This window comes from Bicyclus anynana, chromosome 2 (genome assembly GCF_947172395.1).
Source record: "Bicyclus anynana chromosome 2, ilBicAnyn1.1, whole genome shotgun sequence".
In the NCBI taxonomy this organism is placed as follows: Eukaryota; Metazoa; Arthropoda; class Insecta; order Lepidoptera; family Nymphalidae; genus Bicyclus; species Bicyclus anynana.
In genome coordinates, this window is record NC_069084.1 from 9647988 (window position 1) to 9672171 (window position 24184).

The 24184-nt window shown below is 39.4% G+C and overlaps 1 protein-coding gene across 1 annotated transcript in view; it reads right to left on the minus strand.

Moving 5' to 3' along the window:
• Positions 1 to 4223: 4223 nt before the first annotated feature.
• Positions 4224 to 24184, minus strand: part of LOC112054772 (NADPH oxidase 5) — a 59957-nt gene continuing 39996 nt past the window's right edge. The window contains exons 3-21 of the mRNA XM_052887254.1: positions 22076 to 22170; positions 21566 to 21677; positions 20737 to 20834; positions 19987 to 20107; positions 19199 to 19349; positions 18065 to 18275; positions 17116 to 17342; positions 15935 to 16123; positions 15134 to 15327; positions 14001 to 14137; positions 13267 to 13451; positions 12376 to 12481; positions 11486 to 11637; positions 10861 to 10975; positions 10240 to 10442; positions 8893 to 9029; positions 7401 to 7610; positions 6254 to 6451; positions 4224 to 5712 (exon numbers count right to left, since the gene is read on the minus strand). Of these exons, the coding sequence (XP_052743214.1) occupies positions 5515 to 5712; positions 6254 to 6451; positions 7401 to 7610; positions 8893 to 9029; positions 10240 to 10442; positions 10861 to 10975; positions 11486 to 11637; positions 12376 to 12481; positions 13267 to 13451; positions 14001 to 14137; positions 15134 to 15327; positions 15935 to 16123; positions 17116 to 17342; positions 18065 to 18275; positions 19199 to 19349; positions 19987 to 20107; positions 20737 to 20834; positions 21566 to 21677; positions 22076 to 22170 (3039 nt within the window). The 3' untranslated portion in view covers positions 4224 to 5514. The remainder of the gene's footprint in view (positions 5713 to 6253; positions 6452 to 7400; positions 7611 to 8892; positions 9030 to 10239; positions 10443 to 10860; positions 10976 to 11485; positions 11638 to 12375; positions 12482 to 13266; positions 13452 to 14000; positions 14138 to 15133; positions 15328 to 15934; positions 16124 to 17115; positions 17343 to 18064; positions 18276 to 19198; positions 19350 to 19986; positions 20108 to 20736; positions 20835 to 21565; positions 21678 to 22075; positions 22171 to 24184) is intronic.

Sequence of the window (24184 nt, forward strand, 5' to 3'; positions counted from 1 at the left end):
CTATTCCAAGTAACCCATAAAGAATTACACAACAAGAGATGTGGACGGCTCGAACGCCACATGCACGAGCACACTAAAGCCGTCCGTACCGCAAGTCGTTGCAACGCGGCGATTACAGAAAGAAAAAACGTTTATTCTAAAATTGTGCCACACACCACAATGCACTATTGCAGCATCCGATGCCTCAACCACGGGAGCAAGGGAAGACCTAGACTCAAGAGGCAGAAGCATCCAACACCATCATGTTTGGCACAACCTTGAAAAGGTACCAGCTCAGTATTTTGCTGCACGATCCAAGCAAATGCTGGAACATACAGCACTGGTGTTTGTCGTAGACAACAGCTACAAAATAATGAAAGTCGTAGGTACCTACTACTAAGTAACAAATGTACAGACATCACATGTTTCTATGTTAAGTATACCTACATTAATATAAGCAATAAGCATATCGATGAAGAAATAAAGATAAGTGAGTACGTGTGATAATAGTTATTTGTTATGAAAGGCAGCAAAGTTGACATTCGGTATCATATCTCTCATTTATTTACATTAAATTTTTTTTAAACAATGATTATCAAATTCTAGCAGATGCCCGCGGTTTCAACCGCATAGCCCCTTTCCATCCCAGTAGGACCACGGAGATAAAATATAGCCTTTAACACCCAGGAATAGTGTAGCTTTCCCAACAGTGAAATAATTTATTTGAACCGGTTTGGTAGTTTCAGAGTCTATTCAATGCAAACAAACAAACAATCAGTTCTTTCCTCCTTATAATATGATGAAATGTAGAAAAAGGACAATACACGTGTTTTGTCAAAAAATAAAAATTTATAAAAATAAACTAGTCCTCCTGTTGCGGGATTTTTTTTTATTCGTTACAAGTTAGCCCTTGGCTACAATTTCACACAATTTCCTTGATTACAAGATGGAAGAGGGCTAACTTGTTAGGAAGAGGATGAAAATCCATACTCCTTCCGGTTTCTACACGACATCGTACCGGATCGTTAAATCGCTTGGCAGTACGTCTTTGTCGGAATTTGAATGCTCAAGCAATTGAGGTAGGTACCAGAAATTGAGGGAATTACCTCATCATAATACGCGCCGTCTCAACGATCACTGCCTTCGGTGTCTGAGCCTTGATCCAACAGTCAAGCGAAAGCTTTTAAATCTTTAGTTGTTGGTCGAAGCTTTTCGATTTATGAGCGTTGACTGAAACATTTATTGGAAGTTGGATCAATAACAATTACTGTCTCACACGGCGTTAATCTCGTGAGCAACGTCCAAGTAGGTACCTACCCCTATTTTGATACCTTTTCCTTTAGTTTTAACGAGATTTTTATTTAATTAATTTTCTGTATTATCTACAATTTGGCCTAGAATTTGGCTTCCAAGTTCCATTTTCACATTTATCTTTTGATGCTATAAAAATTAACGCTTCAACGACTAACGATTTTATGATGTCTTCTAGTAAAGCTTTTCTGTAAGAAAAGCGCGCGCAAAAGGAAAAACGTAGATAATACATTCTTAACTTTTATACGTCATTATTTATAGCTACACAAGCTTCGTAGCTCCATCTACCATGAGCCATACCATACTCCATGGAATAAAAGGAAAAAGCGCTATTTCCGTGAGCGTTGAAGTCGAACAATCTATCACGTAGTGTCATGATTAACCGTTAGATGTCTCTTATGTGGCCTACTGTTTAGTTTAGTCATGCTACGTTAGATGTCACTGCTCGATGCAAAGATTCTTATAACTTTATTTTTGTTCCTTGAATAAAAGTTAAAACATGGCTTGAAAATAGAATAATGATTTTTTTGTAAAAAGAGCGTATGACGACACATCCCAAAAAATCCCAGAATACGAAGAAAAGAGAATCGGAAAAATATACTACAATCCACTAACTCTTCGAAAAATCAAATAAAGTCTTTTTTTGACGGTAGTTGGTTTTGCTATGTCTGAAAATTAATCTTTATTTAGTACTCGAAAAAATAAAAATATCTGAGTCGTACCCTTAGCGGCGACATGCCCGTGATTTTTTTCAGCAGCCCGTTTTCGTCTTCTTTTTTAATCTTTTGTCGATTGGAAATATCTAAAATAGTTTAATGAGATATAAGTAAAAAACCAAATACCCTTTTTAATTTTTACTTGTGTATAACTTTTGAAAATTTTGCCATTAGTGTCAGATGAAGAAAAAATTTTGACGTAAAATGCACTTGTTAACTATAATAGGTACCTAGGTGGGTATGTCGCGAATTTTCCCTTTAAGGATTCGATTAATAAGCCTAGTAGAAAGTATGGTAGGTAATATGAATTGTGTTATTTATTTTTATGGACTATTTTTATACTTGATATCCTTTTTTTGTCATAAACAAGATCAAAAGTTTTCTAACTGTTCTGCATTTGCTATTAGGTATAATTATTCTTGCCATAAACATCGTTATAGTCTTTCCATAACGTTAGATACCCCATAAAACCCCATACTGGTTGTTTACATGTACTGACTCATAATATACATCGTATGGTCTTAATTGCCCGTAAGTATGTGCTATAAATAAAACAAACTAGGTAATAATACTGCAAAATAACGTTGTAGCGAGTAAATAGTGATCTCAACTGTTACTATGGAGTGTTAAGTCAAATTTTTTGATAAGAGTTCAATGTATCGCATAACACAACAATGATTTTTCATACAAACCTTGTATATTGAAGGTCGTCCTTGACACAAGGCCGTGTCCTTCTCCCAAGGTTTTCACCTTGGCAAAGGACGCCACCTTGGCGGGAACCTTGGTTGCAAGGTTGGTGGCAAGGTTATGGACTCGCGTATTTCCGCGAATCATCGCTTATGACAGATAGCGAATGACGTCGCTTGACGTAGTGTGTGACGCTTTGACTGTAATGAGTTGGTGTGTGACACGTGTGTGAATAATAAATACGAATAGATTGGTTTTAATGATCTTTTTTTTTTATTCTTTACAAGTTAGCCCTTGACTACAATCTCACCTGATGGTAAGTGATGATGCAGTCTAAGATGGAAGCGGGCTAACTTGTTTTAGGAGGAGGATGAAAATCCACACCCCTTTCGGTTTCTATACGGCATCGTACCGGAATGCTAAATCGCTTGGCCGTACGTCTTTGCCGGTAGGGTGGTAACTAGCCACGGCCGAAGCCTCCCACCAGCCAGACCTGGACAAATTAAGAAAATCTCAATCTGCCCAGCCGGGGATCGAACCCAGGACCTCCGTTTTGTAAATCCACCGCGCAAACCACTGCGCCACGGAGGCCGTCAAATCTACATAGCAAAGGCCCGTGACTTCACCTGCGTGGAAGCCTCTTGACTTAAATTTAACGAGCTTTCAGCTTTCCAGTTACCGTGAGCATTTTTTAGAAGAAAAACGAATAAAATTTATAAAAGAGGAATATCCCAGGGCCCATCGTGCATTGTTTTAATATATCTCGAAGGGATTAGGCAGCTTATTCCCAAACGAAAGCTCACAGTCGACGGAAGTTTTTCCGACTTTTCCGACAAATATCACAAAATTTCAATAAATTTACAATGAACAGTGAAAAATTACATACCAACCTTTACCTTACTCGTGAATCACTTTGTCAATCGTTGAAAACTATGTGAAAATTTTGGAAAAATAAGTCTATAACCTTCAAGAGAGGATGTTTTGGAGTTGAAACCCACAAGGCTACGTTATACATGTGTTGGGTTATATTATAAGACTTATTAACGATCTGACGGGACCTCAGACCAATTATTGTATAGGACCTGCCTCGCTAGACGTTACTTTTCTGTCAAAATATATGATCAACGATCTAATGCGATTATAAAAACTGTCTCCATAGAATTGATGTTAAATAGTTGTAATCGTGTTCGTCGGTTAAAGAGCTCCATAAAAATACCTTTTTGTGTAATTGAATTGTGTAAAAAACGGGCAAAAACTTCTAGTTTAGTATAAGATATATACCAAATCTAAGCTCGTTTTCTTCAGAAAATGACAGACAATTTTGTTCGTGACTATGAATGCGATACAGGTCCTTCTATGATTGGTCTGAGGACGGGACAGATGGATTAATTCGCTTAGTTACGGTCCCGTGCTTTAAAGAGTACTTACTCTTTAAGACACGGGAACGTAACAACAAATTTTTTTCAAAGAGGAAAGCCCAATATTTTCGTACTTTTGAAAATTGATAACTTGTAAATGAAAATCGTCTCGTAATAACAATCGCAGTTTATTTCATAAACTCTCGATATTAGGTTTGTATTGTGTATAAAATAATTATAAAAGTATATTTTCTTAAAGGCACACGATTTACTGTAAGTTAATTAGATCACAATTCTGTTTTAGTTAGTAGCATATTCAATTATTATTAGTACTAGTCGCGGGCGTCTGCAAGTATTTTAATATACTCAGTGGCGCCATCATGTGACCAACGACATGATCTTTTGTAGAGAAATAGACAAACTTCGACCACTGGAGACCCATCCGGAAATATCGCTTCATTGCGTTGGGACGAAAGAGACGGGACTGAAACAACTCCGTCGCCATTGGACAATATTTTGTCTATTTCTCCTTTACTCCTCATCCCGTGCCAGGTAAAAACAATTTAAATGTACTTTGAGTAAATTCCAGCTATTCAAAAGAAAAGTAAATAATACAATTAATAATACTTAGGTAACCATACAAAAACTATTACGTACATAATTGGCACTGACTATTCCTTATTTTATCATATATTTTATTCATAAAAATAATAATATTAACAACATTCATTATATTTTAATTAAATTAAATAACTACTTAAATCTAATAAATAAATTAGCTTTTCTATGCAATGTTGGCTTGCCATGATTTATAAGATACACAATTTGTGTTTAATGGCACTTGAAAGATGCATTTTTAATTAATCTAAGTACTTGAAAATAACATTTTTTATAAATAACCTTGCATTATAACGAAATCTATATATCCTATGGGGCTACATCATCCTGGTCTAATGATTTTAGACTTGAAATATAAGCACGTTTAATTATTATAGGCAAGGAAAATAACGATTTTTATAAGTAACAAAATACCTTCACACATTCTAATTTTGTTAACCGAGTTCAAAAAGGAGGAGGCTCTCAATTCGGTCGGTATTTTTCTTAAACAAAACATCAATGTCTAGGGTATAATCTCATCTATCCTAAGGGCAAATTCACATAGAAAACAAGTTTCCTACGCTGATCAACCCCAGCGCTTCTAGCTTCTGGTCTAAGTAGATAACCACTACATGAAGAAGGAGTTGGTATGGCTGTCTGATATCGAACATAGCTTAACAGTGCTGAACGAAGCAGGTCGGTACTTGGCGATCATGTTCGGCGCTGGTTTGTATGGAAACTCGGTATTGATCATATGTGTCGACTTATCTGCGCGGACCACTCGATAGCCGCTGGTAGATCGGCGCAGACAACCAGCTTCCTGCGTGAATACGCCCTAGACCAATATAAGTTGACCTGTTGCCATGTTAAAAAACTTCCTTCCTAAAATTGAATCCAAACTGGTCGCATTTGACTCGGAGTATCCTCGCGAGCTGTGGGGGTCCGCAGTAGAACACCGTAACCTTCCCCTTGCGCTGTTCCTGCAGACGTTGGAAAACTTTGTCCCAGTTGGGGCGGCCGGCGTTGGTTCGCGTCTTCAGACCTGTTATTAAGTCACGTTTTTCCTGCAAATTAAAATAGTTTATTGAGTGGCGATAAGGATTAAGGACAAAGGACAAAGGAAGGACTAAGGCAAAGGCATTTCTAAAATGCCTATAATTTCACTGACAATCTTACAGATGAAAAAACCAATGCTGTAGTAGGTAGGGCACAAGGAATACCTACGGCGCCGGCGTTCATTGCGCTGTAATATGCAGAAATATGCAGAATGATAACAGTAATATGCAGAAAGAGCTCTACTTTCATTTTCATTACTTTATCATTAATTTAGAGGTCAAAGAAAAGAAAGAAAGTGTGTGAAATAGAATAATATGGCGTGTAAAAGGAATAGATGATACAAGTAAATTGACGAACGATGGAAACGAATGGGAGTGTGCCGTTATTGAGTATTAAGTGGGATGAGGAAAAGGAGATGGTGATAATATAACCTAGAGGAGTGTAGGCACAAATCATATAAAATGGGAAATTCCTTTTCCAAATACTACCGTCATTACTTTTTAGGGTATGCAGTGCATTTTAGCATCTATAAAGTGAATATAACCTTACTTTCTCATGCAGCAAGTCCAACGCGAGCTGCAGCCCGACAGCCTTCATGTCGCTCCGCTGCAGCGCGCTGGTGATGTACATGTGCATCTCCAGGAATCTCTCCCCGCCAGCCTCCGCCTGCTCGATCTCCAGCTGAGACAGCAGCGAGACAAACCACTCGAACGATCGCTGCTCGCGGTTGATCCAGAAGAAGTCTACCTGTAGACAAGAGACGAATTTCTTAGCATTCCATGGATTCACCGTGCTGTTGCAGAGTCCATCGTGAGGCAGAGAGAAAAATTCCGAAAAACAGATCCCGGGACTTGTGGCCACGGGTTTAGGGTTAAAGAGCTCCGTTAAAACTCATAAACACCCATTTCCGCTTGTTTTTTTCAAATTTTGTATGAGCTTTTTTTGAAGCGATGCTGCTTCAACCATTGTCGAAAGATAATAAAATCATTTTGGCAACGCACGTTTTATTTGAGGCTACATAAAATGATGTGTGTAATATTGTGTATTGTCCAAATAAATTCATTTATTTACGAGTATGATAAGTGGACATCCAGTCCACCTATCATACTCCAGTATCATAGTGAACATAATCAGCTGTTGAGCACGATTCTTCTCTCAGAATGAGAGGAGTCACGCTAATAGTCCACCACTGTGGCCGAAGTGTGCAGTAAATCTAACGCAATGCGTATCCAACGGATCCAAAATAATATATTAAGGACTATTACTGATGCCCCTTGGTTTACTCGCAACGATGAAACCCACCAATATCTGGAAATGCCAACTATCTGTGAGGAAATCAAAAACAACTGTAGAAAGCATAAAGAAAGGCTAACCCGACATCCCAATCTCCTCGCTAACTCACTGGTGGTAGCGCCGCGAATCAAGCGCCTGAAGCGAGCTGACGTGCTCGATGAGTAGTTGATGGCAGAGCTCTCCTGTCAGAAACCGTCCCTAAGTCACAAAACTCACCTTTTTATAGTCTAACGACTCGACTGATCGCAGATATCAAGAAAAGAAAAAAAGCTGTAGCCGAATGTGGATTGGAAGACTTCACACACATAAAGAATCAAGTAAATTCTCAGGTATGCAGGCTCACGATGTTTTCCTTCACCGTTTGGGACACATGATATTTAATTTTTCAATTGATGATGATTACCTTTCTCAAACTCATACTATTCTGTGGCAGTTTGGTGGCGAAGGTGTGCTTGCACTTTGGACACGTGGCTCGGTTGCTCCAGTAGCGGTACATGATGGACTGCAGGATGGACGCGAAGGGAGTTACGCCGATACCAGCGGCGATGAGGGCGGCGTGCTGGGCGCGGAATATGTGGGACGAAGCTGCGCCGTACGGACCGTCTATGTAGATCTGTAGTATTATTGTGAAGATTAGTAAAAAAAAGTTAAAATGGTGAAAAATTTCAGCTAACTTATCCTAATAAATATACAAATCATGCCCACGTGGAATGGTGGCAAGAATACTGACAGCATTTCCGGACAGCTAGGCTGATTGTTCCCGCGAATGCGTGACGTCTCGAAAATGGCAACACTAAGACTAGCCGGACTTCCTACGAAAAGCGTCGGTCATGACATACTCTCGTCTTCTCTCTGCCCGCTAACACTGAACGCGTCCGCACATGTATTAAGCAATTCTGATTAACTTTATTAATATTAACAGACTCCAGTCGTGTCGCGTAGTGTTTTTTCACAGTGACTAAATTCAGTGCCTCAAAGTGCTCAGTGCCAGTGCTTTTGCATCTCATCGCTCACCGCAACAGGTCAGTTCGTTTCTTGTTACCAGTTCCTACTCCAGCATCCCACCACATAGTTTGGTCAAACTATAAATGACCTGGTCCTCCGAGTAGCCCAGAATACACCACGTCATTAGGGCCCGCCCCATTGAAATATTGAGCCCAATTTATGTAACTTCCAGGTGTTGATATGGTTTTAATCTTCTTACGATTTAGTTAGGTACATTATTCCAAATGGAGAAAGCATAATAACATGAAGAGTTATACAAAGGAAAGCGTGAAGAAAGTCAAAAACGTGCCATCCGATATAGACAGCAGCGTGTGATGTTTTGATAGTATAATATCTATACCTACTAATATTATAAAGCTGAAGAGTTTGTTTGTTTGTTTGTTTGATTGAACGCGCTAATCTTAGGAACTACTGGTCCGATTTGAAAAATTCTTTCAGTGTTAGATAGCCCATTTATCGAGGAAGGCTATAGACTATATATTATCCTTATATTTCTAAGGGAACGGGAACCACGCGGGTAATACCGCGCGGCTGCAGCTAGTACTGTGATATAATAGGTGACCTAAAGTCGTCTCAGGGGGTGTCGTACCCTGACCAGTAGTATGTTTTACTTAGAGAAGTAGATACGGCTTAAGAAATCTTACTCCACTGTATTGATAATAGTACTATCAAATTTTTAGAATATTGTGAGTTGTCATTTACAGTCTGGCAAGTTCGTTGATGACACTTTCATGATATGCGGGCGACGGGGGGAAATACTGCACGGGTTTAAAATCGTGCGTGTTTTATTGAGGTGCATCGGCCGTGGGTTTTTCATTTATAGCTACAAGCCGCCCGGCCTGCGCGGACCATCGAAAGTGTTACGAACGAAGTTGCCAAGCTAGTCTTACCTCTAGCGGTTTCCCAACAGCGTAGTTATCCATGGAGTCGCTGCTGCTGCTCTCTGACGGGGACTCCACTGTGATACACGGCTTGTCCATCACTTCGTCGCGTTCTGCCGACAAACTCTTCGACAGGCGACGTCTAGCTGAACATTTATTACATGTATTATAAAAAGTTAGAATCCTTCACTTACAGTTACATTCGAGTATCTTGATTTTTAAATTACTCGTAACGTTTTCTGCATATCGTTAATTGTATTGTTTTTGTTATTATTATTAATATTTCAAATCTTTGATGTTGTTCTTGATTTTATCAAGTATCCTCACTCTATAGACCGGAGAGTCGCAAAAATGACCAGCTGTGGTGACTGTGGGCGTCAAAAAATTGTAAAATTCATGTGGCGTACGAGTAATTTATGGATTTTTTTTTTATTATTCTTTACAAGTTAGCCCTTGACTACAATCTCACCTGATGGTAAGTGATGATGCAGTCTAAGATGGAAGCGGGCTAACTTGTTAGGATGAGGATGAAAATCCACACCCCTTTCGGTTTCTACACGGCATCGTACCGGAACGCTAAATCGCTTGGCGGTACGTCTTTGCCGGTAGGGTGGTAACTAGCCACGGCCGAAGCCTCCCACCAGCCAGACCTGGACAAATTAAGAAAATTTCAATCTGCTCAGCCGGGGATCGAACCCAGGACCTCCGTCTTGTAAATCCACCGCGCATACCACTGCGCCACGGAGGCCGTCAAAATGTTCCCCAAATGGGATGGCCCCCAAAGAGTCTTCTCGTTTTCGGTTGTTAATTAACTCTTCGGTCCTTGATCTTAGTGAAATAAGACATTTGAAACTGTCACCTGGCTATCAGGATGCGACAAGTTTTTAATTATTTACCAATGCTCAGTTCAAAAAGTAAATTAATATAAAGGGTACAGTTTACTATCATTGAACCGCCTTCTCTCCTCACTGACATTTAACAAGCTACGCGTGGATACAGAGCTTTGACAACCACTCAGGCTGCAAACAATGTCATTTACCCTCAGACTAAATACAGAAGGACTAGTATCGCACCCAAATTCACGAACAAAATTTTCTGCCATTTTCTAAGGAAAAGTAGCTTAGATTTCATACATATTTTAAACTAAACTAGCAGTTTTTGTTCGTTTTTTACACCATATAACTACACAAAAAGGTAATTTTACGGAGGTTTTTAACCGACGGACACGATTTTAAACTATGAAACATCGATTCTTTAGAGACAGTATTTATAATCGCATAAGATCGTTGACAGAAAAATTTCATATACGTTGACAGAAAAATGATGTCTTGCGAGGCAGGTCTTTATCTAATTTACCAATGCTCAGTATGCTCTCATTGGAGCGCCTCCTCTCCTCACTGGGCGGCTTGCAGGCGATGATGGTAGGCTTGGTGCGCATGTAGCGGAAGCTATGCGCCAGCGCGCGCGTCTGAGGGTGCGCGCCCGTCAGCTTGCGCGCGCGCCGCATTTCGTACGTAGACAAACTGCGAGTAGACTCCGAGCGGTGATAATCATTCAATCTGTAAATAAGACATTTTTATATTCTGCTTTCGCAAATTTGTGAATCTACCAAACTGATTTTATTGTGACTGCGATGCAAATATCAAGACGCACTTGTAGCCACAGATCAGACAACGCTAAAAACTAACGCTTTTAGCAATAGAAGTAGCAAGGGGGCGTGGCCCGCGTACACCTGGGTGTGCGGAACATCGCAAGCGTGTCCGCGCATGTAGGAACAGTCTTGTTTTATTCTGTGACTCTAACTCTAAAGTAAGGGTGACATATTTCATTTTTCACTAAATATTAAACAGCCATTTAGGCCACGCCCCTGGGTACGCTGATTTCAATATAAAATCTAGTTACCTCTTATATCTGTGGTTACAGCAGTCTATCTTAAAGAGAATTAATGCTTAATAAAATATAACATTTTAAACTTACGCTTGTAGCTTCTTGTTTATGTTATTGCGTACGTCAGGCATTGAACGTGATTTTTCTAGAAACTTCAGTGGAGACAAAAATGATGGCCGGGGCAGTTTAGAATTCGGGGAAACGACTAAAAAAGAAAAAAAGGCATGTTTTTATAAACATTAAATATGCGAATTGCAAAATCCGATGAACGTGTAGGTATTGTTAAACATAATAATATGATTTTCAAAGAGAGGAAGATTTAAGAAGTTGGATTTCCATCTGCCTTGAAAAAAGGAATAGACTAGCTTCAGATCTTGTAAAGGTTTCAAATCTTGATTGGGCTATTAAATATTGAGGTTTTTCGTGTCCTTAGTTTAGTAGCAAGTTGGGAAGTTGATGGTGTAACACCTTCGTGTCTCAGAGTGCAACGATTCTGGTTATTATAATTACTGTATGATAGTGTTCGTTACATAAATCATCAAGCATAACCAGCCTAAATCAATCCGGAGGGAGGCCAGCCCTGAGATCAAATAGCTTCTAATGATAAAGGTCGGCCAAACACTATACGATCTGCATCCAACGCTTCTGCGTTTGAAAGTCTTGTGCTCTTAAAATCTCTGCGTTTGTCCATTATAACCAACAGAAATTGTCTTACCAATAAATCCATTTTCAGGTTCTTCATCGATAGTAAATGCTTCGTTTGCGTAGCCGGCTGGTGAGAAGTCAACGGATCGTTTCTTCGCACTGCCTGCTGAACCCTTCCGTTTGCTTCTGTTGCTTTGGCCCGAAGCACTACGGGTCACCTTCCTAACCAACGTCATATTAATATTACATATTGCGTATCCACAAGTGATACAATCGTTGCCAAAAATTGTACTATACTACTGGTAAATAATTCAGGACAGAAAAGTCTATAAAACTTAGTTATCTAAATTACAAGACGTAATGTCACATAAATAGTGCAAAGAGCATTTATCATTACATTGCTCATTTTATACATAAGGGGCATACTTTTAATGTTTTTTATTTAATTGTTTTCTGTAAATCTTCAAGTACTCTTCATTTGTCACTTTCTAAATTCTATTAGTTTATAATACAAAAAAGTGTTTTTTATTATCACGAAATCTAATCAAAAAACCAAAGTTTAGTACAATCGCTATGTACATACTAAAGTCATAATAGACATGGGATTTTCCAACGTAATATTGAGTAGTAGTAAATAACAGATTTATTCAGTAGTAGTAGAGATTATTGTGACAGAGCTTGTCCGGGAAAATACCATCGCCATGAAACACTTATCTTATTTCTGCAATCACGCAGTATTTCTGTATTCCAGTCTGTATAGCATTGTTGACGGTGTATTTACAGGCTTAAGACCTTTGCCTTAGGCTAATAACGTGTTCCGTACATGCCCCCTAAAATGTTGCTCAGTTTATAGGCGAACGTTTTCCACTTACTACCAGGTGGGCCACCTTCTTTGTCTGTAATTATAACCATTTGAGGTGTTATAACAGTTGTAATATCGGACTATATTATGTGGCTCACTCATGTATAACCTCGTTGCCGTGTAGACGCTCCTGTTCCTCTTCGAAGTATGAGTACAGACGATTTGTCCATTCTCCCACGCCCCTGATATGCAGCCAAATGTAATCTAAAAAGAAAAATAAACAAGCGAATTTATCAATGACATTAACTTATAACTTGTAAACTAGTCAAGTAAAAGCATTAAGCAAGGAATATTTAAAGCAAATTTAAATGAATAAATACGTGATTATATGAATAAATATGTGATGCAAATTTAAGTGGTTAACGTAAGTAGAATATAAACGAGATCAGATAATTACCTAACCATTGTTAAACCTCTCAGAACAGGAGCGAGTTATGCCCCGTATTTGCAGATTCGATTACACACTCAGAGTGCGTGATTGAATTAGAAATGAGGTCTGCATCAAAAAAACCAAAAATACCCACACAGCTCAATTCAATGGGTTTCAATGGGCTCTGTTTACGTTGGAGTCCCAAGTTGTAAGAATGGCGACTTCGCACCGTAAAGCGCAGTGTTGGTCAACCCCTATCAGGTGGACCAAAGACATCAAGTGGGTTACAGAGAGCCACTAGATACAACAAAAGACAACTCAAAACACGGTAGATCTCTTGGTCTTTGTTTACTTAAAAAAAGAAAACAGGGGGCGTCCGGACTGATTCACTTAGGTCACGGTTACCCACTCCCGAATGGCCCTCTAAGCTGAGGTCCGAGTCTCATAGGAGACGCCCTTAGAGAGTCTTCAGTCCTCTATCTTTATTTCAGCCTTCTGGGTCTCATCAGGCGATGCTCCGAGCTCGCCCGAACCCCCCGGTGTCGCCGTAGTGGTCCCACATGGAGCCTTCTGTACTTACACAACACGAAAAAATAAATAAACAATACTTCGTACTAACCTTCTTGATCCGGCGCACTGCTGATGGTAAACGGATGCCACTCGTAGACTGCAATGGCGGGAATGTTTACGAACACATAGTCTCCGGCGTGGAAGTCGAACTGAGTTGGACGTTTCACCACCAAATGCGTAACACGGGATGGTAGTAGTATGCCTGATGCTATGTAGGTTTTTCCACGTTCAGACCTATAACACATTATTTAGTATGTTAACCGATGACTTGATCAGCTGATCATTGGCCTTCTATGGAAACGTCTAAAGAGAACGGTCGTAGGCCGTCTGTGGTAGGTAGGACGTATGTACGTACGTGAGACACGTATTTCATATATAGGTATTACATTTTCAACATCATAAATCAGCCGATGGCAAAGTCCTATCTATGTTCTCTGCCGGACATAGACATCGACCAAAGTAAATGCTTTGGTCGAAGGATATAGATAGAGACTTTTATGGAGACTTCCCAATATGTGACCAGTGTCTTTCTGCGACACGGCTAAAGTTGTAAGTAGCAAGCCTCGTCGTCTAGCACCATGCAATTCGGTGCTAGGTCGTCATTTAGCCTTTAAGGTCTCTAACCTCCATTCTCTCTTTGAGCTATATGCTACTTCTTTTTATTTACAGGGTTTCTCTGTGCATCTCCTTATTTCAGATTTGACAACGCGGAGAAGTATTTAGTACTTATCTAAAATGCTAAAAATATATGAATTTTTCAAATCATCCCAAAATTATAAGTACCTCATCCAAGCTAGCCTCATTATGCGCTCGATGATATAGACGGTGCCTGGCACGATGAACCATTTCCAAAAATTTGGAGCGTGGATAATCAGTAGGATCCAGAACGGGATGTATAGAAGGTGGGCAAAATAGAAAACCTAAAAAATATACAAGGTCAAGTGTGAGATCTACGATTGGTGACTTTATAAACATATAGATACTAGAGGTTAGCTAGATGAATCTACGTCTATAGAATACAGTCAATTACAGCATACTCAGTGGTGTGCACTTTATGGAGTAAAAATGCGCGCCTACCCTCAGGACTCATTAGTAATCTGTAGTGGTAAAGGTTTTGCCCAATTTGTAGTAACATAATAGTGAAAACCCCAGTTAAAAACCTTGTCAACGCCACTGAGGATAATGTATTACGAGAATTTTTAGGAATAATTGACGGACCAAGCAGATGGTCCACCCAATGGTAAGCGAAAAACTTCGCCTATAAACAGTGTATCACTTCGCAAACAAGAAACACACAAAGTGTCGCCCTGTGTCTATTAACCTGAGGCGTAGATGCTAAGTCTCATGTGCCTTTAACTACACCGAAACCTACCCTTTAGACACCACACCAATACTGTTTGACGTCAAAATAAGCGTGGCGATAATACTTTCCCCAACTAGCTACGAGTATCACTAAAAATATTCTCCTACTGATATTAGCTTGATGCATTAGAATCGATGTAGCTTGTCTATAGGTTATTTATCGGATATACTTTGGTGAGCGTGCTCAAGAACTTCACCATCTAGTTCCTCCTTTTCCTTTCTACCACAGAACAGCAAGACGTGGCGAACAGTGGCATCCATACATTGTAGATGTCCAGGTAACTCTTACGAAACGATTTGCATCCACATTTCTAATACGTACAGCAAAAATTTAAAATGCCCTTCCGACGTTTGTGTTTCCTGTCACTTATAATTTAAACAACTTCAAAGCAAGAGTGAATAGGGAATAGTCATCTTCTAGGTGAGCGCGCTCCAACTTAGACCGCATTAATGCTTACCATTAGGCTTAATTATAGTCAAACTCAAGGCTATATTGCATAAAAAAATTAAGTAAAATGTTTTTAACATAAGAAGTATGTTAAATGAATAAGTACCTCAAAACACCCTCCCTTCCTGAGTGCAGGTCTCGAAGACACGCCAAGCACAAACAGCGCGACACACAGCGCGATGCCGGTGGGGTTGGCGCACCCACCGCAAAGGCCGAACAGACCTGGCCGAGTGGTGCACACCCACTCAAATACGGTGTAGTTGTTAGCGTTCAGTGTTGAATCGTTTACTACTATTAAGCCTGTAAACAAAAAAAATACAGTAAGTATTACTTTCATTCCGAAAAATATAAATGTAGATGTGACTTTCATGAAAAACGATATATCAAAAAGGGGTGTACTCGTAAATATGAAAATAAATAAGAATAAGTTTGTACATAGGTATACCATAATCCAACGGTTTTTATATTTTGTCCAACTTGATAAAGAATGCCAGTACAGAACAGTAACGTCTTCAACGTCTTTGTAAGGATTTACATAGTTGTTGAAGACGTTACTGTTAGCCTGACACATTGAAATAGTGAGATATAAAGCCTTAAACTTTAAGTGAATTAAAGGTGTGAACTTCGACAAAATTTCACAGTTTTGTTTGCTTTCTACATCAAGAATGAACTAAAGGCTGTTGACATATTCACGAAAGATATTGAAGATAATCCTTCGGAGTGGATCGCGCCTAAAAAAGTATTGTAGGGAGTGCATAAATTAACCTCTAATACTTTCTGTTATTCTGGTACTTTGATCGAAGCTTATGCGTTACCTGAAGATTTATCTGCAAGTTCATTCACATTCGAACTACAAGCCGTATAAAGAAATTTGTATCAAAAAACACATCCAATTTGGCAAACTTACTAAAGTTACACAAATGCATGGCTGTATGCCAAACGCCGAACACCACGATCAATACACCAGTGAGTTTGTGCAGATAGATGTGATAGTCCAGCGGCAGCACGGACGCGAATCCCCTCTCGCGCAGAAAGGTTATGCAGCGTCGCAGCATCAAGATGAGCACCCATGTGCAGTTGAAGTTAAGACATTGGCCTGGAACATTTTAATATGCATTCTTTAAAGTGATAACTTCTTATGGGAGAGTAAACCGCTTCTTCATGTAACGCGTCACGGCGCCTTGGCTTCCCTTGCTTTCACGCTCGGCAGAAGTGATAACTTAAACCTGCAGTCGTATACTGCAGGTTTAAGTTATCACTTCTGCCGAGCGTCCCAAGACGTACGTACTCGTACGAGGGGTTCTGTACGTAGACTCTGTATAGCTTCGGTACTTGAAGTCCTGGGTTCAGCCCTGGGTCGAGCTGTAAGATATTTAGCTTTTCTTTCCAAGAAACTCTCAGTGGAAGTCGGAGCTGGTAAGTTAAGCACAAGAGTGGTAAGTTAACACGGCTTAATAAATAGGTAATCTGAAAGAATCTGGAAAGGTTTATGAGACGGTGGATTGCACTCGTTATTGGTCCACTGACGTTTTTTTCAGTAGCAACCTGGAATGGACAAGTTGGTGATGTTAGACGATTCTTTTTTTTATTTTTTACAAGTGATCTCTTTACTGCGATCTCACATGTTGTTATGTGACGATGCAGTTTAAAATGGAAGCGGGCTAACTTAAGAGGTTTTTTTTTATTCTTTTACAAGTTAGCCCTTGACTACAATCTCACCTCATGGTAAGTGATGATGCAATCTAAGATGTATGCGGGCTAAGTTAGGAGGACGAAAATCTACACGCCTTTCGGTTTCTACACGACATCGAGCCGGATCCCTAAATCGCTTGTCAGTACGTCTATGTCGTAGGGTGGTAACTAGCCACGGCCGAAGCCTCCAACTATCCAGACTTGGACGAATTAAGAAAACCTCAATCGGCCCTGCCGAGAATTTAAACCAGAAGCTCTGTCTTGTGAATCCATCGCGCATACCACTGTGCCACGGAGGCCATCTAATAATTAATAAATAAAAGTTTAGTTAAGTAGATTAGTGAAGTTACATATTACATTTCCTAGCAGAAAATCTTGATATTTATTGTTACTTACCACACGCTCTAGCAAATATGACAAAGATATTTGATTCTCGATACTCCACAATCCTTGCCACAAATAATCCAAAGTTCACAATGAAGAAAACAAACAGGTAGCTAAGGTAGACGTAATTGTTTTTGAAGTATGGTAAGGATAGTTGGTACGGCTTCATCTTCATCAGCCGATACCGGAGAGTGTTTGGTTCTTTCTTCGGATTTGGCGGCACCAACCATCGGTCTATACTGGGGCAAATAAAATGTTATTAGAGCTAACATACTGATTCATAGGTGGTCTTTGAAAGCTTTACAATGTAACTATGGATTGCACTCTTTATTGGTCCAGCGTTTAGTCATGACATCCTGTGTCGGGCAGTGAAGTATTACAGCTGGTGTGCCTACCTGAGTGTCATGGATTCAGCGTTTGGGGTTAGAGGTAGTTATTAATAATTCTGAGGTTTTTTCACGGGCCAAGGCATCTTCAGTCGAATTTGACCTCGTCGTTGAAGGACTATCTATCCCTGTTGAGTCGACTATAAAGTACTTTGGACTCGTCTTTGACAGTCGATGGTAATTCGAAGAAAACTTCCGACGCCTGGTCCCATAGTTAATTGGTGTTCCAATGTCTCAAAGAACACACCGTCAGTTCCAGGTATCATCATTAACAACTAATACTGATCATTTAATTTAAAAAAACATTTATTTTATGGCACATAGAAAGCGTCGAATCTAAAGTCGAAGAACTGGCTACTCTAGCTAAATTTTTTAGGTCTGTGGAGTATAAGGATATCCAGCCATCTCTCCTCCGGATTAACATTATGTGCACCCTACATTAGAATTGTGATTGGTGATTCTAAGTTTAAGCTCTAAATCTTGTCTCCAGTAAAGAGGGAGGCATTGACGTGTAAAAGCCAGAATTGTAGAATAAGCTGGTAATTATGAAATGAATTATGAAACAAAATACATACCTTATAGATAGGTTCTCCAACAACCCCCCGTGTGTATTAAGCTGGTCTCTCAAACCCTCGTAAGTAATAGCACCACGCTGCTCCGTGTCAGCATCCTCGAACATAGCGCTGGTGAGGTCCAGTAGTTGTTCGTCTGAGAACTGCATGCCGTTCTCCTCCATGCATGCCCGCATCACGTGTTGTAACTCACGGTGCTGGATTAGACCATCCCCTGAAAACATTTTTGTATTATCTATACTAATATTATAAAGCTGAAATGTGTGTTTGTTTGTTTGCTTGCTTGAACGCGCTAATCTCAGAAACTACTGATCTGATTTTAAAAATTCTTTCAGTGGTAGATAGCCCATTTATCGAGGAAGGGAGTCACGCGGGTGAAATTGCGCAGCGTCAGCTAGTATTTATAATATAATTCTAGTCACCTTACCCCTTTTAAATTATTTTTAGAGTGATTTTGACGAAATGGGTAATATTAATGAGTCTCTTGCATAAAATATTTGATTGCATAAAATTAAAGCCTGTAGGCGCCTACGTCTCTTTGTGATGGAGTTTCTATGAAAATTCAAATTGGCTAACGTTAGACCAGCATAACGCTTGCCTGCACAATTACGCAATGATGCGCAAAAATGTAGGCTACGATGAATCCTAGAAGATACATACTCACTCTTGCCTGGAAGATATTTTAGATGGAAGGTATGGTGCGAATCAGGAGCAAGGATTTACAACGTTTTTTACGCATACAAACAATATCAAACCTTCCGCTTGCTTATTGATGTTTATATACTGATTAAAACCCTATGGAAATCCAACGCATGGTTTAAAAGATCTGCGTACTATACACGGCAACGGCGGGAGGAGCTTTTGTTTTATTTTGTGTTAAAAAGATAGAAGATGCTAGTCATATGTAAACCATACGAATTAAAATAAACCAATTTGTACGGCTTAAAAGATATTATAATCTCACCAAATCAGATTTTATAGCGTGGGAATGAAATGTAGTTTTAGTAGAGTGAACATTGAGTATTTCGTGCGATTTTACGAACAAGGGCCTATAGATAATTCTACTCTTCACTGATTTTTACATAAAGCCATTAAATTGACAACTAGGTGTTTAAAATAAATACCACAACATCTTACCATCTAAATCATAAACTTTGAAAAGGAATCTAATTTTATCCTCCGGTGTTTGGCTTCCGAACCTGTGAACGGCTGCAATGAACTCGTGGTGTGATATCGTCCCAGAGTTGTCTTCATCGAAGATTTGAAATACTCGTTCAGTAAAAAATGGCTGGAAAAATTAGATGAATAATATATATTTTTTAATTAAGTTGAAACATAATATTTACCATTTAGAAACACAATCATATCTAAATTTATGATATAGATCCGACTTTGGGTATCTTCGGTGCAAGAATGGCGACCTACACCGGAAAGCGCAGTGTTGGTAGACCCCCTATTAGATGGACAGACGTTTGACGTAAAAACGTGTCACAAGTCACACATACACTTATGGCCTACGTCCAGCATTGGTCGTCCATGGGTGGATGTGATGGTAATAGATAAATAACATAGCATCAATACTGTACCTCGTCATGACTATCTAAATAATATCTCAGTATTCATTGGTAATTAACGTTTCCAGCAAAGTCTAATATTATGTATTAGTCAATTTATGCAACTTGGGTACCCAACGTCCATCGGCTCCTCGAACTAGGAACCGATGGTCATTGGGTCCCCAAGGTACTGGAGTGGCGACCCGGCATCGGAAAGCGCAGTGTTGGTCGATCCCCCACTAGATGGACCGAGGACATCAAGATTTTGGCGGCGACCGTTTTGTTTGGAAGTCCATGCAAGCCTATAATCAGCCGTGGACTCCATGAATTGAGTTGGTAAGATGAGTTAATTTATGTGACAAAGAAGCTTACATTTTTAGAGACAACGATTTTTTGAAACTGCTCTCTAGTTATTTCCTTTTGGTCGCCCACAGTTTGTCTGAAGAGCTGCTCGAGGCGATCCACGCTCAACTTATCGATGCCCATTCGTGGCCTAAACAAAAACATAGAATATAATTATTTAATGTACTGTATAGTCACAGTTACCTCGTATATCGTATCGTATCGTATCATAATCGTGTGTAACTGTGGCTTCGGATCACGATCATCATTATCAGCGTCTTACATTGGCCTACTACAATGTCAGGTCTTCTTTCTTACAAGGGAGATTATGGAGGATCCACCACGTCTCCAATGCGTGTTGGCGGGCTAATGTTAAACGACCACTGTCAGACATTATTGATAATGACCGGGACAGTCAAGTTACGGGCTGACATTTGATCGGTGTTGGTTCGATTGAATGCTGAGTGGGCGTGGTTCAATTGTGTGTGGGCACTATGAAATGTCTGCCGTACTGATGTCTGCCTTTTGCGCTGCATGGTCGTTAGAATAATATAATTGATGGTCAATGGCTGACTTTAGAAGAATGAAAAACTTAGTATCTCATATAGCCCGACCCAGCACCGCACCTCGTGATCCGAAATCACTGGATCAACAAGGCAGTTGAGTTTCATGTCCCTTTAGACCGTGCCCTTTAAACCGGCACACAGCAATACTGTCTAGAGGACACAGAGGACTACTACTACAGTATAATATATATAATATAGTACTAGGAATGAATACCTTGAACTAGAAAGTGTACATAGGAACTCCATGATCTCATCCGCCGTAGCGTAGCCGTCACTGTCGGAGTCAACCACTCGTAACAGTTTGTTGGTGACCTGAAATTGTATTGCTATAATTATTATATTACATACATTATTTTAAAAAAGAACTTACTCGTACAATAAGGCCAGAGCAAATGGAAATGTTGGAACGGGAAGGTCGGAGCTAACGTTTAGGAACCATTTCTAGGACATTCTCATTAAAGACCGAGTAAAAATAATTGGAAAAATTTCTATTACAAAATGGAAAAAGCAAAAGAGATACAGCAAGCGGGTGGATGTGTTCTCTGCCTACGCTTATGGTAATGATGTACTCGCATATAGGTGTATGTAATTTAAAAATATTATCACTGAAGACAACTATAAAGTACCTACTACGTATGATATTGGTGCTGCAATTCAATAATAATAATCAGTAAAATTAGGATTCATCTTCATAATTATCAATCTATATTCGGCTCACTTTCAAGCTCGAGGCTCCTCTCAGAATGAGAGGGGTTAGGCCCAACACGCTGACCTAATGCGGATTGGCAGACTTCACATACGCAGAGATTTAAGAAAATTCTTTGGTATGCTGGTTTCCTCACGATGTATTTCCTTCACCGTTTAAGACACGTGATGTTTAATTTCTCAAAATGCATAGGTACAACTGAAAAGTTGGAGGTGGATGCCCGGGACCGGATTCGAACTCTCCGGAATCGGAGGCAAAGGTCATATCCACTGGGTTGTTACGGATATCCACTGGATTACCTTAGGATTCAAACTGAGATTATGTTATTGTAACTTACCACTTTGTTTTTCAAAATATTTTGGAAGGTGTCAAGTGTGATCACTCCATCTCCGCAGATGACATAAGCCACACTTTCTACTTGCTCCACGAAGTCCAACTGTTTATCTTCTCTGAAAAATATAATTGATGTAATAATTTTAGAGTAGCAACGATGTGTCTGTCTGTGATTATAAAATAACTGTATTATCTCAAGTGCTTGTAGTTTGCATTACTAAAACATAAACATCTTCTGTCTGTATGTCTGGACAAATATGTGGAACGGCTGAACCGATTTTAATGAGATTTTCATTGGAAGATAGAGGAGGTTATCAACATAGACGCTGCTTATCATCCTGAATTGTGAAAAACTGTATTTTGCGTGGGCAAAGTCGCGGGCACTAGAAATAAAAAAAAATGAAAAAAAAATAATGTCAAACAAATCTGTCTATTATTCTAAATCTGTGGCTGTACCCTTAAATTTCTGGATATCGTAGATGTACCTCAAATTGAAAAGTGTGTAGGTACTCACGTTAATCTCTGTTTTAGAAACTCATACCAGTCCTCTTGAACTAGCTGGTCTTGCCTTTCCACGTCGAATAGTCTGAATATCCGTTCCAGGAGATCCTGTGACAAGGAAAAAAAAATCCGTTAGCGGAACAATTCATTTACACTTTCAATTACACACTTAGATCTCTGAACTTTATTTACACAACGAATGTGTAATCACTCAAAGTTTAGTACTTACTACCCTCATTGTCACGAATTTATAAAAAATAGACGCCTTACAATTTGTAATAATTAATTAAATTCTGGATTTATATGTTTTGCACATGTCAAAGTTATAAAACTTCCTATTATACCATTATCATTATACTATAAATTAGATTTATAATGTATAATATTATTCCTGGATTATCTTTAAATTATTAAATCTTGTATGCGCCACCTAGCGGCAGTTTTAAAAGCTACGTACTATAAGTGCAGATGGCGCTATTTGTGATGATAATGCAATTTACTAAACGCTGCTAGATGTCGCTACAGGTTCATTCCAATGATATTTGAGACTATACTCATCAATTTATTAGTTAGATACCTTTGAAAGTAATTGTAGATATTTAACTAATCGGGCATACTCCGACCTTATATCACGTGAGTTTTAGCGTGTTTCGTAATCAATTAATATGAATATCACTCACGATAGTTTAAATTCTAAAATGATATGGATCTGCCAAAACTCGACGAGTGACATGGGAAGTACCAAGGAATGGAGGCAGAAACGTAGCGTGGCAACGTAATTCGTTATGCTTCTCTACCTGCCTAGTACTCCCTATCTTGTTGGTTTTTGAACGCGAGTCCGAGGATAAGCGCGGAGCGTTACGATTAATTACGGGAGTGGAGCAGTGGTTGAGCAGAGAGGGCAGCATCGCGGCAGCGCGAGTAGCATAGCGAGGAGAATGTTTTAAAGCCGTTTGGCGGTGTTGGTAAGCCCCGTGACTGGGAAAGTTCGTAAAGCTGTCGGTCTTGCGCCTGATCTTTCACCGGTCGTGCCGGTCAGCCGAACTGTGAGAGTAAGGGATTAGAGAGTGCACCTGTGCTTACGCACACACTGGTGCACTCTATTATCTCCTGTATACATGGTTAATCTCAACATGGAGATTGGCCGCCGTGGCCGAAAAAAACATTTATTGTTATTGTCTAGTAGAAATGTACATGGTTAAATTAGTTTAGAACAAAAATAGCTTTTGTAATTCCCATTACACTGGTACCTCTACATTAACGCGCTGTGCACTCAGACCAATTATTGTACAGGACCTGCCTAGCTAGACGTTACTTTTCTGTCAAAGTATATGATCAACGATCATTTTTTTTATTATTATTCTTTACAAGTTAGCCCTTAACTACAATCTCACCTTGTGGTAAGTGATGATGCAGTCTAAGATGGCAGCGGGCTAACTTGATAGGAGGAGGATGAAAATCCACACCCCTTTTTGGTTTCTCCACGACATCCACCGCGCATACCACTGCGCCACAGAGGTCGTTAAAATGATCGATCTAATGCGATTATAAAAACTGTCTCTATAGAATCGATGTTAAACAGTTCTAATCGTGTTCGTCGGTTAAAGATCTCCGTATAAATACCTTTTTGTGTAATTGAATTGTGTAAAAAACGGGCAAGAACTTCTAGTTTAGTATAAGATATATACCAAAACTAAGCTCGTTTTCCTTAGAAAATGACAGACAATTTTGTTCGTGACTATGAGTGCGATACAGGTCCTTCTATAATTGGTCTGAGGCTGTGCAGCATCATAATGCAGTCAGTCCAGAACATTGTCATTTTAATTAACAAGGACTAGTCATACGAGCTGCTGGCATGTCACAGAACACGTCCGACATCACGACACATATCGATTACACATTAAATTCCGACTTATTATTGGTAAAAAAAAATGTTTGTTTGTAGCCAATATGCTCGGAAACTACTGGGCTTTGATTATAATTAGCCCAGTAGTTTTAAAATACGTAACCATTAAGTGGTCTGTGGTCAATACTTTGACCAAGAATTCCCGCATGCGGATTACACGGGTGAAACAGCAAAGTTTTAGAAGACACAATATTTGTTCACAACAAACAAATTACA